Below are 18,202 nucleotides of genomic sequence, written 5' to 3'. Positions count from 1 at the left end.
TCTTTGTGCTGTAACTATTATTTTGATAACTTAATATGATTAATATTATATTTTAATATTTTTTGGTAATTTCTATTAATCAGATGGAAATTATTTTCCAATTCAATACAATTAAAGCTCTCACTTTTAAATAAAATGCACATAACACATTGTGCAAAAATTATTTTTAATGCAAACACTTTCAAGTTTTCGCAAACCTATTATTAAACAGTGAATTAAGTAACAAATACACGTTGTTTCAAATCACTTCCAGGGGAATGACAACACGTATCTTTGGAAGTGCTGATTTCTATGTATACCTTAAAGACAAAATGCTTCCTGTTTCTTTAATAAGTGTATGCATGCGAACTCAACTCAACTGTTTATCAGTCCGTCATCCTCCGCTCATTTCCTCCATGAACGCCCACAGGCCACAGCTTATGCAGCAGCCAATCAGAGAGCAGCACACGTGACGAGCGTTCTTAGCGATGACCTCATCCCTAGAGTGGGATGACGTCAAATACAAGATGGATGGAATCACGACTGCTTCATGCTCAACGCAACTCTGAAACAAAGTCCAGTGTCGGAGCTCCGCGGCATTCAAAGCCACCAAACTAGGGTGAGTTGAAATGCTGAACAACTTTATTTCACCGTCTAACTGAAGTAGTTGGATGTTGTTTTGGTTAAATTTGTCTTTCCTGACGTAACGCCGAGGAGATTTTCTCGCTCTCTCTCTTTCCTGACATAAGCGGCTGCTCCAGCCTGTTGTGCAGGATGCGACGTCTGCGCAGTCGGTGACCGAAGAGGGTGTGTGTGTGTGTGTGTGTGTGTGTGTGTGTGTGTGTGTGTGTGTGTGTGTGTGTGTGTGTGTCTGTGTGTCTCGCGCGCGCAGACGCGTGTTATAATCGATTCATTTCCTATCTTGTGAATTAGAGTATAGAAACGCAACCAGTTGCCTGTATTTTGTGACGTGTTGGGTAATTATGGTCACAGTTTGGCAACGGCGAATCAACAAATTATTTATTTGAAATGGAACTCGCGATTAAGAGGGAGGATTATCTAGCGAAATCATTTAATGGAAAAATGCTCACTCCGCGTTTTCATGAGCGAATACTCTAGGCAGCGTAAAACCAACTGTAACGTTAGACATGATGTAATCAGCGGTCCTTGTGCGCATGCGTAGACACTGGGCAGGCCCGGTTACTGCATTTTCTGACTTTAATTTGCTTGTTGTTATCTTTAATGATAACATGTAATTTAACAGATTACAAATTTTCAATTAAAAGTTCTTGTTTATCTCGTGCAAATTAGATCATTATGCTTTTTTTTCCTCTCTGTTTGTGTTTTGCAGACATAATTTTTTCTTTTACGCAATAACAGTGTTTTATTTCATAATAAATTCATGTTTCCAATCAGGCAAAATGTTGCACAGTGTATATGTTGCTCCAATTTTTTTTTATTATTATTAATTTTTTTTTTTTTTTTACAATGGCCAAAAGTGGTGTCCGGCCTAGGAAATTTGTCAACTTCCCCCTTTATTCAAATATTACTAAAATTTGTTATAGATTTTGTAAACATATCATACATATTGTTTGTAAACAATTGTTTTATTTGTGATAATGCAATGAAACACAAAATTATGCAGACATATTTTTTGGCCAGGCTGTCAAACAGAAATTATGAACACATGAAAAAACAAGAGAAGAACCAATGAAATATTAATAACTGATTATGTTGTAGTAGTCAGTGCATGTTTTTTTTCCCCCTCTATGCATTCCTTTTTTAGCATAATAAAATAAGCTAGAACCTGTAGCTGTAGTTTGCATTTTTTATTTGTTTTGCCAAATAGGCTAATTTAAATACCTTAACCAAGTTTAGTGTTTTGTTCTTCCCTCATATATATATAATTTTTAAATACAAAATATTTTCCTCTTTTTTTGTTGTTGTTTTGTTTTTTTGTTTAATCAAATGTGTAGCGACATTAAAAATAAATATCTCCTCCTGGCATCATTTTTGGCCACTACTAATGGGCTAAACTAAAATATTAGTGGTATTTTAATTGTCTTAACCATTTGAATCACAAATCACTGGTCAGGAAATCAGCAAGAATTGCAGAAACACTGTAGATAAAGTAACTTAGCTTTATGGAATAGCCTTCCCCAACTTGCAGACAGTTTTTTACAGGAAGAAGAGTCAATGTTAATAGCTTTAAACAGTTCATGAGTAGTTGAAAAACTTCTCCCAGTTTGTTTGAGTTTAATGTGAGTCCAATCTATATATTCACTATAGGGTTCAAATCTGGACTCTGACCAGGCCAAAACATGAGCCCGATGGACTTGTTCTCAAGCCACTTTATGGTTGTCATTGCAATTTGTGCAGGAGCATTGTCTTGTTGATAAAATAACATCTGATCATTCCTCTTTAGATAACAACTTTTAATTTCTGGGAAGCAAGCCATTCTGTAATATTCTCCTGTATTTCAAAGCATTAAATTACTTTTCACAGTGAAGTAGCTCAACAATCCCAGCAGCTAAAAAGGCTCTGCACACAATGACAGCTCTTCCTCCATGCTTCACTGTGGTAGAGATGCATTTATTAATATATTTCTCAGCAGATTTTTGAAGGCACCACTCTGGAGCATCACCATGCAACTCGTGTTTCATTGTGATTCATCACTCCACACGACTGCTGAACCACAGTCTCTGAATCAAACTTCCCATATTCTGCCAAAAAACTTCATTTTCTGAGACCGCAATGGCTTTTTTAAGTAGTGCATTAAAATAGTAATGCACTTAAATTTAGCTAATTTCCTGAACAATAATTTGTGGGTAAGACAATTAAAAGCTTAATGTTTCGCCATTTTGGGCTTTTCTTTTTTTGCCCAGGAGTGTATACTGTAATGCAGTGGTTCTCAACCTCAACTCCAAGGTGCTTTATTATTCAAGACAATATTGGAAGGCTAAATATTAAGAATATTAATGAGACCTTATTGTAAAGTCTTACCAGCGTGAACATTAATGAACAATGGACAGTGTATTTATAAATGAAAAAAAATCGCTGTTCATTTGTAGTTTATGATACCTTGTGCATTAAGTAATGTTAATGAATGAAAGTATTACCAAGATTATTTTGATGTAACTTATTTTAAGTCACTGTTGTAACGAATTTGCAATGTCACTAAATTTGTCTTTTCTTTTATTCTCCTTCATAGCCAAAATGGAGAGCCTGGGGCACTACTGTAACCCTGCCCATGGTGTTTCACTGCTGGGTGCCCTCAATGAGCAGCGGTTGATGGGTCAGCTCTGTGATGTTGTGTTGTTAGTGGGTGATCAACAGTACCAGGCCCATAAAAGCATCCTTGCAGCCTGCAGTGAGTATTTCCAGTCTCTGTTTTCCAGAAGGGACTCGGAGAACCGCTCCATTGTTCAGCTTGACTTCTGTGAGCCTGATGCTTTTGAGATTGTGCTAAACTACATCTACTCATCATCTCTGTTTGTGGAGAAATGCAGTCTGGCAGCAATACAGGAGCTGGGCTATAGCCTCGGCATTCCATTTCTAACCAACATCATGTCTATAAGACCTCAGGCGTCATACTGTGTGTCGAGAAAACAAATGTTGCTCTCTGAGGAGGAGGATGGTGCTTTTCAAAAGAGAAGTGTTATTGTACATCAAAGTCAGGGTGAGCAGCCTAACATGGAAATGTTTCCAAGGAAAAGTTTGAGTCTTCAGGGAAAACCGTTTAAACAGGTCACAGAGCAACCCTCGCTCACACACAATTTCAGTGATCAGAGCCAATCCTCAGGACACATCAGACCAAATGAAAAAGAATCAAACAGTACCTCCAACAGCAGAAATTTAAACAAAAACACAGCTGAGGGTGACTGCAAATCTATCATCTCCTCTCCAACATCCATACTGAGACATCGAACTGAATACCGATCGCCATCTACGAGGCCGCAACTAACATCCTCAGTGTCATTCAGTGAGTCTGTACAGCATGCTAGCCTACAATCAGATCAAACTGACACCACCTTTAATGGCAGAATGGATGCATCGCATGATTCCAGACCAGTGGGTGAGCAACATGGCCCACGCAACCAAACTGTTGACCGAAGTGGGCCACTTATTAAAAGTCTGCTGCGCAGATCATTGTCTATGGATAGTCCAGTTCCCGTTTTTTCTCCAGCTCTGGAGCTAAAGGACTCACAAAGTCGAGAACAGTCTGTGGTCAAGTTAATGGCCACAACAGCTAGGTCACCATCCCCTGAAAATGAGGACCGGGTGTCAAAAGATATGCCACTTCTTCTCAGGTCGAGACAACGAAATGTGTATGAGATGGACGGCACTCAAACAACTCAACTCAGAATCAAAGCAGAGCCCAGCAGTCCCCTTGCTGACCCTTCTGAAATTGTTCGCATTACTGTTGGAGACAACCTGCCGGTAAATTTCAAAGACTTTCAGGCAAATTATGATGAAGGTCCCAGGGGGTATTTTACTCCCTCGATGAAGAGGAAGAGTAAGATAGATGGTAGTTATATGCCCTTTAAGAGATCCAGGCCTGTTAATGAGCATCATCTGTTGCATCAGGAAAGCACGTTTGATGAGGTACCTTACAATTCCAACATGGACACTAGTAACGAGGAACCTGGAGAACTTCGGCCAAACAAAATGTTTAAGTGCTGGAACTGCCTGAAGGTTTTCAGGTCCAATGCGGGTCTGTATCGCCACGTAAACATGTACCACAACCCAGAGAAGCCGTATGCTTGCGACATCTGCCATAAGCGCTTTCACACAAACTTCAAGGTCTGGACTCACTGCCAAACCCAGCATGGTGTGGTGCAAAATCCTGCACCCTCCTCCAGTTCCTATTCGGTCCTGGATGAGAAGTTTCAGAGGAAGCTAATCGATATAGTCCGAGAGCGGGAGATAAAGAAGGCCTTGATTATGAAGCTCAGGAGAACCAAGCAAGGCCTGCAGTCACAACCCTTTGGCAGGAAAAGCAGGCGATCAAGGTCATACGGATGCCCCTACTGTGGCAAAATGTTTTTTTTCCAGTCACACTTGAAGCTACACATGAAGGGACACTCCGCTGAGCCGGCTAACCTTGACACGGATGCTGAGAGAGACCTTCAATACAAGCAGCAGCAGCAGCAGTTGGCACATCTTAAAGAAAACCAAGATAAGGACGTATTTTCTTGCCGGCTCTGCAATGAGAAGCTGCCCTCTTTGCCTGAATTAGAAGACCATGAGAGAGCTTGCAGGTATGCTACAGTCTGCCCATACTGTGGACTTCGATTCTCCAACACAGTCGTCAAGAAAGACCATGAAGCTCACTGCAAGTACAAAAAGCTGACCTGCCTTGAATGTATGCGCACATTTAAGTCCTCTTTCAGCATTTGGCGTCATCAGGTGGAAGTTCACAATCACAACATGATGAGTGTAAAGGAGCAGTTGACTCTCGGCCTCCAGGAGAGCAATCACGACGAATCATCCAATGTGTTCGGAGTTCCTCCCTCTTCTCAGGAGTTGATACGTGACCCCAGAGAGGAAGCAGTGTACAGCGACTCATCTGTTCCACCCATCTATGATTCTGAAGACTCATCGTCTTATGTCCCAGAGGACTTGAGCGCTCACGGTCAAGGGGAGCTGCAGGTCAAAGAGGAACCTCAAGAAGAAGCCGTATCAGCCAAGGATAACGTGAGCACCGCATCCGAGGAACCGGGCGTTTGGCCTTGTGAAAAGTGTGGAAAGCTTTTCAGCAGCCACAAAGACCTGGAACGACATCAGGAACTGCTTTGCCATATCAAACCCTTCATCTGCCACATATGTCATAAAGCGTTCAGGACCAACTTCCGTCTCTGGAGCCACTACCAATCCCATATGTCCACACCTGAAGAGCCAGGGATGAGAGAGATTGACAGGCTTCCGTCTTCTCCATCTCCTTCTCCACCTCTTACGATTTCCATCCCAGAGCCTCCAACTTCTCAAAAACCTCCACTCACAGCGACCTGTTCTGGGGTGGACACCTCAGAGGAGGAACCCAGAGGCTCCATGTCACCGTCAACCAAACTCAAGAAGCCAGAGCAGGACAAGACTAGTGACGATGAGCCTGGGGAACATTCAAATGCCAAGTCCAACAGCACAGACAAAACTATCACCCCGCAGGAATCCGACACACTTTTTTACCATGCGCCAACCCTCTCTGCACTCACCTTTAAACGGCAGTACATGTGCAAATTCTGTCACCGGACATTTAAGACTGCTTTCAGTCTGTGGAGTCACGAGCAGAGCCATACGTAAGAGTGATAAATGCAGTTGCACATTTGTAGCCCTTAACCATTGGAATCAACTAACTTGGACAATTTCTCTTTTAAACATGATTTACTTTGGGACACACTTTGCAGCCAAAACCCAGGGATTTATTAACAGCATTTAATCATACTTAATATATCTTATTTCTATAAACAGTATTCAGAATGCATCTCGGATTGCATGCCAAGAGTTTCTTAAAACAAATTTGTTTTCTAAAGCATTTCCCTGTATTATTTTTTATTTTAGGTTTATTGTTCAGTGATCAAAAAAGACTGTTAAATGAAACGGACTTCTTTCACCTTAAGAACTCTTCTAAATTACTTTCTTTGAATTATTGCAAACAAATGTGTGATGACTTTTGTTGGGTTATTACACAGAAGATGTCCACCTCTCTTGTTTTAGTGGCCTTTATGCTGTTATTTAGCACTTTCAAGCAATTCCAAATAAACATTGTTCTCTATTAAAAGCACAGGCTGGTGTAGACATGGCTCTTTAGTTAGAAAAGATAGATCCGTCACATCCAAAACTAAAAATTAATTCCCCTTTTTCTACCCTAAAACGATGGCTTTAAGTTTATTTTTGCCCCATTTAGATTTTTCTGTTACATACACAATTCAGCCCTGCCACTGTTGTTAAAACTATTAAAGGGATAGTTCACCCAAAAATGATATGCTGGTAATCAAATAGTTGACGGTAGAGAATATATTTGAAAAATGTTGGTAACCAGACAGTTGACGGTAGCCATTGACTTCCTACTATAGAAGTCAATGGCTAACGTCAACTGTCTGGTTACCAACATTTTTCAAATATATTCTTTTGTGTTCAACAGAACACTCATACAGGTTTGGAACAACATTAGAGTGAGTAAATTGTTGTGTGAACTATCCCTTTTGTATTGAATTGTTGCTTTGATAATTTAAGCACCATATAAAAAGCAAATCTTAAGCAGACTAAAATGTATGTATCAAACTTAGTGAACATTGACAGAGGTGAAGAAAACATGTTTATAATTTAATTTCAACATTGCTACTTAAGTTGTATTTTTCATTTTAAGAGTATTTTTGTTCATGTGTTTTGCCAGTTCTGTAGGCTTTCATGGTATTTTTGTTTAGAGGTTGTGGATAATATTCAGTGATTGTATTGAACAAATAGAAGGCTTTATGTGTACAATTAGCAGGTTTGGAGTGACGTTCTTTAAGCTGTTTAGTGTGTGCCTGCGATGTGGATCTTCTAATACTTTTGTTGTACAGGACATGCAGTATATGTGGGAATTACTTCTCATAAATGTGTAGAGATGAAGTTTAAGTAGATATTCACACTGTATCAGTACTGTATCAGTACATTGTGAGCTCTACCATAGTGTAAGCTCAACTTACCAGAACTCAGTACTCAGTGATTAATGAAGTCTTGATGCAATGATGTTGAATGGTTGGACATTCCTAATGTTCAGTGGCCCTTTTCTGTGACAGTATGACCCAGAGAAGATCTTTATTCTAAAATATTAAAGCACAAAAGCCGTAATCTTATATTTAGCAAGTATTTTAAATATTAGAAAGTCTTCTTCCCTTACATTAGGGGATGTTTGGCTTAGCAAGCTTGTGGCCTTTAAGCACAAAATTTAAATATGTTGCTTGCTCTTTGCATTTTCCCTCAGCTACTGTCATTTACTCTATATTTTGATGGATAAAACAGTAATACATTCCTTTTGACCTTATCCCCCTAAAAAGGTATTGATTAATGAATAAGTTGGCTATTTCTCAGGATAGAAATACCTGATTTAGTTTGCATTTACTTTTGTCCCCAGTATTACTCGACACTTAACATCAGCTTTTTGTTTAGGGTTAAAAGTTAAACCATATTATTAGCAGACTGATGATAAAACGAGCATTTCACTCAGTAATTGATAAATTTCTTAATGTGGTTCATTGAAAGATTGTATGACATTAAATGAATAGTGATGACAGAACAGAACGTTTAATCCTCAAACACATTTTTCTGGTCTTTGTTTGTACATGAACATTATCCCCCGGTTTCACAGACAAGGCTTAAGCTAGACTAAATTGCATGTTTGAGCTGTTTAAACTGGAGCAACTTGCACTGACATACCTTAAAATATGTCAGTGCAATTGTTTTGTCTCAAGTGTTTTGCCCTGATTGAAATAGGACCTAATCTTGGCTTAATCTAAGCCCTGTTTGTGAAACCGAGCCATTATCTTTTTTGGTATTCCTGTGGTATCACTGCAATAACTAATATTTGTAAGCACTTGAATTGTTCTAATGTGGCTTTAAAAACTGTATCAGTTTTTGTGTTAAAGCATTTTCTACTGTTTTCTGTGCTTGCTTTATAAAATAAATATCAATACTGTGTAACCTGTGTTTATTTCATCTACCGTAATTATGGACATTGTGTCAGTTTAAAATTTTACAGAAAGTCTTGTCATTGATAATATACAAAATAATATTTAAATGTGGGAAGAATTAATGGTAAAGACGTTTTTCATGAAATTTGCAGCAATATTTTGTTTAAATTATGAACAGGCTTTAAAAGACCATCTGAACTTGAGTGAATTCATGGAAAAAACACCTACTTGTGGCTTAATTGTGATGATTATAAAACAGTTTGCAATTGTTCTCACACATTGCATTTTCCAAGAACACTAACACACATGTTGTTCTTAAATTTGTGTTTATCAGGGTAACAAAAAACACAGACAAACAAATTCAAAAGAACAATATGATATAATTTAGGATGCATAAGTAGATTTATTAAAAACAAAAAATAACTGAACTAGATGCTTGTTTGAATTAGCTGAAAGATAATGGATATCATTATTATCCTGGAAAAGTGTAGTGAATTTATTTTAAATCCCGCTAATGTGATTTTCTATTTTTTTACAAGATCATCATAAATGTCCAACGACCATTAGGCTCCAGCAGCTTCACGGTCACATTTTTACAATGCCAGTGTGTCTTTGATCAGCCTCCTCATGGTAGTGCTCACTGACGTGCCCAGAGAATCTGTGATCTGGTACGTGATCTTGTACAGATACGGCTGGACGTCTTTCAAACTCGTATCAAACACATTGTCCACCTCTGACTGTGTGGGCATCTTGGGAAGATACTCGTGACGGTTAATCACCTCCACGATGTTGATGACTTTCTCTCCGAGCTTCTCGCCAACTTTCTCTCTGCAGATCTGACGCTCCTGTTCGTTGGCCAGGTTCACCACGTTCACCTTGATGCTCCAGACCTCCCAAGGGATGCATTCATCAGAAAAGGGCCAGCGTGACTTCTTCTTCTGGTAGAACTCCACAGAGATCTGACCCATGCCATCACTTCCGGAATTGCCAAGAGCGTCCTGGGTAGAAAAAAAAAAGGTTGTGGTTATAAAAAGTGCAATTTCGCAATTTCGTAAGATTGTTGCTAATTTTGGGATAGGAATTTGTATTAATAATTGTATTATTATTTAACCTATTATTAATAGTAGGTGAGAAAAATAACATTTCAATTACATGTTTTGTTTTTACCAATAACGGAAAGTTATGTACATACAGCAATTACTAAACATTTTTTACACATCTCTTTGCAAAAAAAAGTGTGAGGGTGGTACCATGATAAAGTAGGATAATACCATAGTACTCAAACTTGCTGAATAATGCATGTCCAAACATGGTTTACCATATTACAATTTTCAAATAAAGTATAATATCCAATAACGATAGTAAAAATCATTAAACGGATAGTTCGCCAAAAATGAAAATTCTGTTATCATTTACTCACCCTCGAGTGAATTTCTTTCTCCTGCTGAACACACAAAAAAAATATCCTGAAGAATGTTGATAACCAAACAGTTGATGAGCCCCACTGACTTTTTTTTTGCACACTATGGAAGTCAAAGGGGCCCATCAACTGTTTTGTTACCCATACTCTTCAAAATATCTTCTATTGTGTTCAGCAGAAGAAAGACATTCATACAGACTTGGAACAACTTGACGGTGAGTAAATGATGACAGGATTTTTGGGTGAACTATCCCTTTAAGTGTAACTGTGATCAAAAATACCTTAAATTCTGCTACCGCTTTCCTGATGACCCTGTCCAGCTCATCAGAAGACACTCGCACGAATGTGAAGTCGATGAAGTCGCAGTCCACGTCTTGAGTTCCCACTGTGCCGATGGAGTACGTGCCCTCTTTCTTATAGTGAAATTTCCCTGTGCTGCGGTGCAGGAGGATGGTGTGCAGGAGGGCTAGCATGGCCTCATCCACCTGCCTGCCCTCCACTGACACCTCCAGGACCTCTGATCGACAGTTCATGCTGCTCTATAATACGGTTCTACAGTTATTAAAACAAAAGGGCTTTCATTCGATCTGTTGATCTGAGCTCAAATGTGTCAAATACAAATAGACTCGGAGCTGTACACCTTCAGCTGTTCTGCTTCTAAAAAGCGCCACTTTAGACTGAGTGACACAGCCTAAGATTCGAAGTTATAATAAAATATGGACATAACAATATAATTATGAATATCAAATGTAATTTAAGACTCAAAAGGGCGTTCACATAACATATTTACCTGAGGTACGAAATGTCGACGCGCATTATTTTTCTTCCGACGTGGTACTCTTGTTTTGTAAACATACGTCAAATACGTACAGGGCGGGATAAGGGACATTTTAGTTTTAGCGTTTCACGAACGTTTCTAGATGAGGTTCAGTAGGAAGAACTGGACTGACATTATCGTGCTAGCAAGATTTAATGGCAAAAAACTGTTTTCTTTAGCTAACTTCTAAATCAGTGTAGATGTTGTATTTGCTACTTATCAACAATCGTTTTTTTACGATAAAACAAATGTTCAGTCAATATATAGTGAACAACGTTTAATAAAGTGGTTAAATGATGCAAACAATAAAGAAAATGTCCAAATAAAAGGTGTCAGGTAAAACGAAAATTACTACTACTAATAAATATCGATTATTGTTTTAATAATATTATTACATTCTACAGCCGTACTGTTCCGAGGCATGATAAAATATATAAAATAAAAAATAAACCAAATGTTTAAAGCCAAACCATTTAATTGTATGCATATAGAACTTTTCCAATACAATTTTTTTTCTTGGACCTTCCACTCAGTTGTAAAATTATATTTAGTCAATCCAAATATTTCCATACAATGAAAAAAATAAATGCAAATCCTTCTCATTACTACGGAAATTACATGAGTAATCTATATTCAGCATTTCAACATGTACTCGTAAACTAGAAATGTGTTAATGGCGTCTTGAGACTTTTATTTTGAAGAGCATTTTCCCATTCAGTGTCGTCTCTTGTTTTGGAGGGAGCATCAAAAGGAAGAAAAATATAAAGAAACATAAGTCCTCGTATGTTTATATTTGAATGGTTTATATTTATTTTCATTTAGCGAAAATATTCTATAGATAATAAATCCTGCAGAGTAGATTTTACGCGGTTAACTAAACTGTCATAGTACCGACTTTTCAGCCTGTTTTTTTTTTATCAGTCAACGCTAGTGTTGAAATGCACAGGACTGTGCCCAGCCTCCCCCTGGCGCCCTCAGTGAAGGTAAAACTCATCAATGCGGGTTTCCAAGTGGCCTCAGACTTGATTGACATGCGTCCTCTTCAGCTCTGCAAAGGTATTTATATAACTAAAAACCCAACTTTTGAATTTGAAAATAGCCTCACACTAGTTACAGATTACTAGAAAAGTACATTTTCGTTAAATCCATGCTTGTTTCGTTGGCAGAGGCAGGGATATCACAAGAGGAGGCAGTGGAGGTGTTGCAGATGTTGAGGGACGATGCCCAGCCTCACCAGCAGAGGGCGGCAACAGAGAGCTTAACAGCCCTGGATCTTCTGCACCAGGAGCAAAGTCTGGGGAGCATTGTAACATTCTGCTCAGGCCTGGATAATGTCCTTGGAGGGGGTGTGCCTGTGGGAAAGACCACAGAGATCTGTGGAGCCCCTGGTGTCGGAAAGACTCAGTTATGGTATGGGAGGAAACAGATTTCAAAATGTGTTAGTTCATCTTAAAACTGGTAATAAGCGATACATGTTTGTGTTGATACAAACTGGTCTGTTTTTCCCATTTGAAAGCATGCAGCTGGCTGTGGATGTGCAGATTCCTGTGTGTTTCGGAGGCCTGGGAGGAAAGGCACTGTATGTAGACACAGAAGGCAGTTTCTTGGTGCAGAGGGTTGCTGATATGGCGAAAGCAGCCGTGCAGCACTGCACCCTCCTAGCAGAGGATACAGGTCTGATTTGAGTAGCTGGGTTTAGTTGGGATGTCTAAATGTGGACGTATATTCAGAAAAAATGCTTAATTAACTCTACAGGTCCAATACTGATCAGCTTTATCTGTAGATTATTGAGAATTTTCATTAATTATTAAGACACAAAATGTATAATTGTCATCTGTCTTTACTTTTCCTCTTAGAACAGACACAAGCTTTAGAGGAACTTACTGTCGAGAAGATCTTGTCCAACCTCTTCTTGGTCCGTTGTCATGACTATGTAGAGCTGTTAGCTGAGGTTTACCTCTTACCTGACTTCCTGTCTGAGCATCCTGAGGTAAAATATGAATAATCTAGACCACTGATATCTCTTTCAGCACAGTGATATTACTTCTATTTAGATGCTCATAAATTACATGTTCAATCATAGGTGCGGTTAATAGTGATTGACAGCATTGCCTTCCCATTCCGCCATGACTTTGAGGATCTTTCTCAGAGGACCCGCCTCCTGAACGGCCTTGCCCAGCAGCTCATCCAACTAGCAACACAACACAGTTTAGCGGTACGCAGCAGCTCATACCACTGAAACAAAGAATAACAAATAGTAGGCAAATCTAGGATTTAATTAATAATTTTTTGCAGAATACTCATATTTGATTAAATTTAAATAAATAAAATTGTATTTAACAAAAAGTATTTGAATTTTACATATATATATATATATATATATATATATATATATATACATATATTTATATACATATATTTATATAAATACAGAAAAAAACAGTAATATTGTGAAATATTATTAGCCTACAATTTAAAATTGTGGTTTTCTATTTTAATATACTTAAAATATAATTTACTTCTGTGACGCAAAGCTGAATTTTCAGCATCATTACTCCAGTCTTCAGTGTCACATGACTCTTCAGAAATCATTATAATATGCCAATTTTATACTCGGTTATTATCAATGTTGGAAACAGTTGTGCTGCTTAATATTTGTTTGGAACCTGTGATACTTTTTTCAGGGTTCATTGATGAATAAAAAGTAAAAAAGAACAGCATTTATTAAAAATAGAAATCTTTTCTCACAATATAAATCTTTACTTTGACTTTTTTTTAATTAATTTAACACATCTGAATAATAGTAACACATCTTAACACTTGCTGAATAATAGTGCTAATTTAAAAAAAAAGAAGAAGAAGAAAATTACTGACTGACGGGTACTTTATATATGTATATGTGTATATATATATATATATATATATATATATATATATATATATATATAATATATATATATAATATATATATATACACACACACACACACACGCACACACACAGGAGATTAGCCAGGAAAAGTTGTGGGGAATATTAAATGGCAAGAATAGCTTTTAATATTTTGATTTTATATATATATATATATATATATATCAAATTTAATCAAAACATTTTTTAATTGAGTTACCATGTGTTTTTAGGTTGTTTTGACCAATCAGATGACCACAAGAGTTTCAAATGGGCAATCCAAGCTGGTTCCTGCATTAGGTAAGACATAACAGATATGAGGGCATTCATGCATTGTTTTGCTTTGCATAGTCACCATCCTAACAATTACAATTCACACATTAGGTGAGAGTTGGGGTCATGCCGCGACACAGAGGCTCATCCTGCACTGGGAGGGACTGAGGAGGTAAACAGACTTTTTTAATTAGCTAATTGTGTGTGAAGGTGTTTATTGTGGCTTTTTTTCTACTGGATTTAGCCTAGTCTTTCAGTCCACTCAACCTGACACAGCAAAATATTGCTATAGAATAAAAAACAACAACAAAAAAACAGCCAACATCTGTGGTGTTCTCAGCCAAATGTGTCTTCTAGAGAGAGAGTGTGAGAGTGCGAGAGTATGTTGCATAAACTCTTTACCCTTCACCTCCGTGGGTGATGGAATGAATCACTTTGAACAAGTAGCTGGCTTTGCCTTTTGTAGCCAGACCTTATTCATAATGCCTCCTGCATTCCTGCCAGTCTATTACTTTGTAACTGCTGGAAGCTGAGAGGCACAGAGAGCATCTCCATCTTGCTCTCTCGTCTCTCTCTATAAAGTTGAAGGTCTTTCTTCTGGCTGTAAAGTTCAGCTTCCCTGCATTTGAATTGCCGCAGACCCTCTTGCTTTTTAAACTTAGCAGACAAGGTCAGAGTGGAAGAGAGATGTCCATTGTGCAATGATATAACAAGTAATTTTATGTTGTTTTCACATGTCCACTTTGTGCTTAGGCTTGCCTCCCTGTACAAATCCCCAAGTCAAATGGAGGCCACAATTCAGTATCAGATTACAGTAAGTTTAATAGTAACAGAAACATTAGTAACAGGGGGGAATATATTATATACTTATATACAACTCTTTATATCGAAAATGTATGACATAGTTTTTCCTATATATATATGATCTCACACAGGTCCAGGGTTTCAGGGATGCCCCAGATGAACCCAGACATGCATCTCCTTCAGAAAACTACAGCAAACGCCCTCGAATGGAGGATCTGTCTTGAGGATCTGTCAGGAATGTACAGATATTTATATATTATATGAAAACTCAAATAATAACAATTAGTTATTGGATTATTAATAAAATAAAGTATAGAATATCGATTGTTGGCCCTTAGTTATTGGTGTTATTGTGGTATTAGTGGATGACCGATATAAATTTCCCACCGGACAATCAGACCGTGTTACAATTCAGGAGTAAATAATGAAAATGCAATTCCAAAGTGACCAAAACTTTCCTACTTAAATTGGATGACGGAACTGGTTATAGGCTATATATTTATTAAAATATTAAAAGCTATTTGTAGCAAGGTTAGATGTTGTGGGAAGAAGGATGTTCAACACACAATTTAATAATAAAATAAACAAATACAAAACGAAAGTAAAAGACACATATAATAAAACAAACACAACACAAGTCCAGGGCTGTCCTCTCTCGATCTTCACTGTCGTCGCTCTCCTCTGTGAGAGATGCGAGACCGGTGGGTCGCGCAGGTGTCCCTCATTATCAATCACGCCACCGGCCTCGCGCCGTCCTCTCAAGGCCCTCGGTCTCGTCCTGCACGCCACTTAATATTCCCCACCACTTTTCCTGGCTAATCTCCTGTATATAATATATGCAAAATTGTTTTTCTGCAGCTTCAAGTGCCATCCATTAGTCAAAGTAATTGACAATCACCAGTCATTAATCATGTCACTTAAATTGCATGGGCCAAAACTTTTGTGCCATAATATGCTAAATTAGTAACAGTGTATTGAATAATTTGGCTCTAATGAACCCAGTGAGAAGGTGTTGTGTATATTGTGTTGTACAGGTCGCATCAGGATGACTTTCAGTCTTGCTTGTTGCATGAGTGACAATATGAAGATAAAGAGTTTACCGCTCACATTCACCTCCAAGCAACAGTATATCATCCAGGTTCAGTTTATTCCCAGCGTGTACGTGTGAGGTTCATCACTTTAATTGAATTATACACTGGAAAGCCAGCATTACATCAGCACAAAGATAAAATATGAGCACTTCACCTCATATTTCCTTGGCTGGCAATAGATAGTTTAGACATCTGGCAGAAGAATTGATTTTGTGGACAGAAGAGGACATTGTGTTCTTGATGTTTTTAACCTCCATGTTAGACACATGGTTAGATCATGAAAGAAGAACTGCCTGTGACTGCTAGACTAATAGGATTAGATCATTTGTCAGGGCTGGTTTAAGATGAGTGACTTGTGTCCTAACAGACACTAGACCTCAGGCTTTCTCAGGTGAGGAAGGTACACTGGGTATTATTCCTACACTGCTGTGTAACTGTCATCCTGGGGCACTGCATCAGACATCCCTTTACCTTAAGACTTATAATATCACAGGTTACTATCTGACTATGAAAACAATTTCAGATTGCTGTATACCGGCAAGGATACACTTTGTCATCCTTTACAAACATGCACCATGGTAACAGTTTCAAAATAGTGAGTTACAGTCAATAAAATATATTAAAGTGTTCTGTCATTTTCATTACCTAGCAATAAATGTGGTAACTGTGATATTTTTCCAGAAACTATGATTAGATAGCTGTTGCCAGTTGAACTAGCAATACAAGTAGTAAAACCAAAGTAAATATGGAATATCCTTTAAACGTATAAGAAGCTAATAATAGTATCTGGCAACCCATAGTTGAAATAACAATGTTTATTCTGAATATGGGATATTCCAATAATCCGTTTAAGACGCTTTTCTGTCATTTTAATTTCTCGTAGTTGTTTATAATATTTTGAGTGAAAATATTTACACTAATACATTTTTGAAAGGGTTAATTTTGCGTTTAATGTGATCTGGCAACCCCCGGTTGAACTAACGCATACTTTAAAACCACGGTAAGTATAGGGTATTTTTCAAACCATGTAAAAAGTTTTTAGATTTTTCCCCCCCGTTATTTAAATGTTAAATGGTTAATAATACTATCAGGCAACCTGCAGCTGAACTAACAATGCCTGGGAGCAGAACAGTTAATTCCCAGCGATGATGTGAAATCTACAACAGTTGTTATTTTTAGCTTAAGCTCTGATGTCCTATATACACGCACAGCGAGCATCACTTATCGAGTTTTCCCACTCATAAACATTCTCTCTAAGAGCTCTGTCGAAGTAAGCCTCGGCCGTTTCGATTAAACGATTAAATAATTGTTTCGCACGGCGTATCAGTCTCAGCCTAATCAGGTTTTAATAATAGCCTAATGTACATCAAATGTATGAGGGCTTAGGCTAGCAAACAGCCCTCATGTTGACGGTTATAAATGTATTTATATTGGGGCCATTAAGAATATGAATATAGTGCTATTAATCGGATACTTATTTCAACTTTGGCAGGAAATAGGTTATAATCCGTGTAAATTGTGTTTATTTGCGAGATAACGTTAAAGGAGTGCCAAATGAGGACGATGCAGACACAACCAAAATCAATCAGCATGAACCATAGGCTGATTACGTCACAAGCTTTTGTGCTCGACCGACGTCATACGTTCAAGCAGGTACGAAACTGATGTGGCTAAAAAAGGTTGGCTTAGTGCACGCATCACGGATTTGCGTCTACTGGGAAGTTATTTATAACAAAATTGATATTCTTACACTTTAAGTGTTTTATATATAGTATGGCACGTACAAACCCGTGGCACTCCTGAAGTGCGTTATTTATGTCTGTTTTTATGTGTTTTTCTCCTCAATGCACATTTCCTCTTTTAGTAGGCCTACAGAACACAGCACGTGTAAAAAAAAGAAAAAAAGAAAATAGGTTGTACTGTAGAATAGGCTATCTATTATTTGCATTATTAATGTTCTATTTAATTAGGCATACGTTTTTTAAAAATCCCAGATGTATTCAAAACCAACTAATTTAAATGAATATTTAAGGTATAAAAAATTGGTTTAAAGCATTCCAATGCAAAATAAAGAAATCACATAATGTTTGTATGGCCTTTTAACCCGTTTAATGTCTAAATTTTCCCAGTTACGTCACGTGGGAAGTATATGTTTTGTTTGTTAATCTCTGGTCATATTTGTAACTGGTGGAAAACAGCCTGTGGTGTTTCCACTGATCAAAAATGCGACATGTTCATA

General features: G+C 37.8%; 3 protein-coding genes across 4 annotated transcripts; 2 read left to right on the top strand and 1 right to left on the bottom strand.

Moving 5' to 3' along the window:
* Positions 1–481: 481 nt before the first annotated feature.
* On the top strand, positions 482–8,525 carry zbtb21 (zinc finger and BTB domain containing 21). The gene is made up of 2 exons (XM_079861962.1): positions 482–598; positions 3,191–8,525. The coding sequence occupies exon 2, from the start codon at positions 3,196–3,198 to the stop codon at positions 6,277–6,279; it is 3,084 nt and encodes a 1,027-aa protein (XP_079718088.1). The 5' UTR covers positions 482–598; positions 3,191–3,195; the 3' UTR covers positions 6,280–8,525.
* A 126-nt stretch (positions 8,526–8,651) lies between these two features.
* On the bottom strand, positions 8,652–10,961 carry atg101 (autophagy related 101). Of its 2 annotated transcripts, none has more exons than XM_079861963.1 (3): positions 10,862–10,961; positions 10,353–10,610; positions 8,652–9,649 (listed from the first exon to the last, which is right to left on the bottom strand). In XM_079861963.1, the coding sequence occupies exons 1-3, from the start codon at positions 10,958–10,960 to the stop codon at positions 9,245–9,247; spliced, it is 762 nt and encodes a 253-aa protein (XP_079718089.1). In that variant the 5' UTR covers position 10,961; the 3' UTR covers positions 8,652–9,244. The 2 variants fall into 2 exon arrangements, with proteins under 2 accessions (XP_079718089.1, XP_079718090.1); XM_079861964.1 differs by having other exon boundaries at positions 10,353–10,623; positions 10,862–10,942.
* Positions 10,962–11,526: 565 nt separating this feature from the next.
* Positions 11,527–15,200, top strand: rad51c (RAD51 paralog C). Its single transcript, XM_079861133.1, has 9 exons — positions 11,527–11,944; positions 12,055–12,298; positions 12,405–12,562; positions 12,745–12,878; positions 12,972–13,103; positions 14,029–14,095; positions 14,180–14,240; positions 14,822–14,882; positions 15,004–15,200. Exons 1-9 carry the CDS (start codon positions 11,827–11,829, stop codon positions 15,094–15,096), a joined length of 1,068 nt encoding a protein of 355 aa, XP_079717259.1. The 5' UTR covers positions 11,527–11,826; the 3' UTR covers positions 15,097–15,200.
* The last annotated feature ends 3,002 nt before the right edge of the window (positions 15,201–18,202 follow it).

Source organism: Squalius cephalus, assembly GCF_949319135.1.
Source record: "Squalius cephalus genome assembly, chromosome: 24".
Classification (NCBI taxonomy): domain Eukaryota; kingdom Metazoa; phylum Chordata; class Actinopteri; order Cypriniformes; family Leuciscidae; genus Squalius; species Squalius cephalus.
Note: the sequence above shows the minus strand (reverse complement) of the source record. Positions and strands in the feature narration are given on the sequence as shown.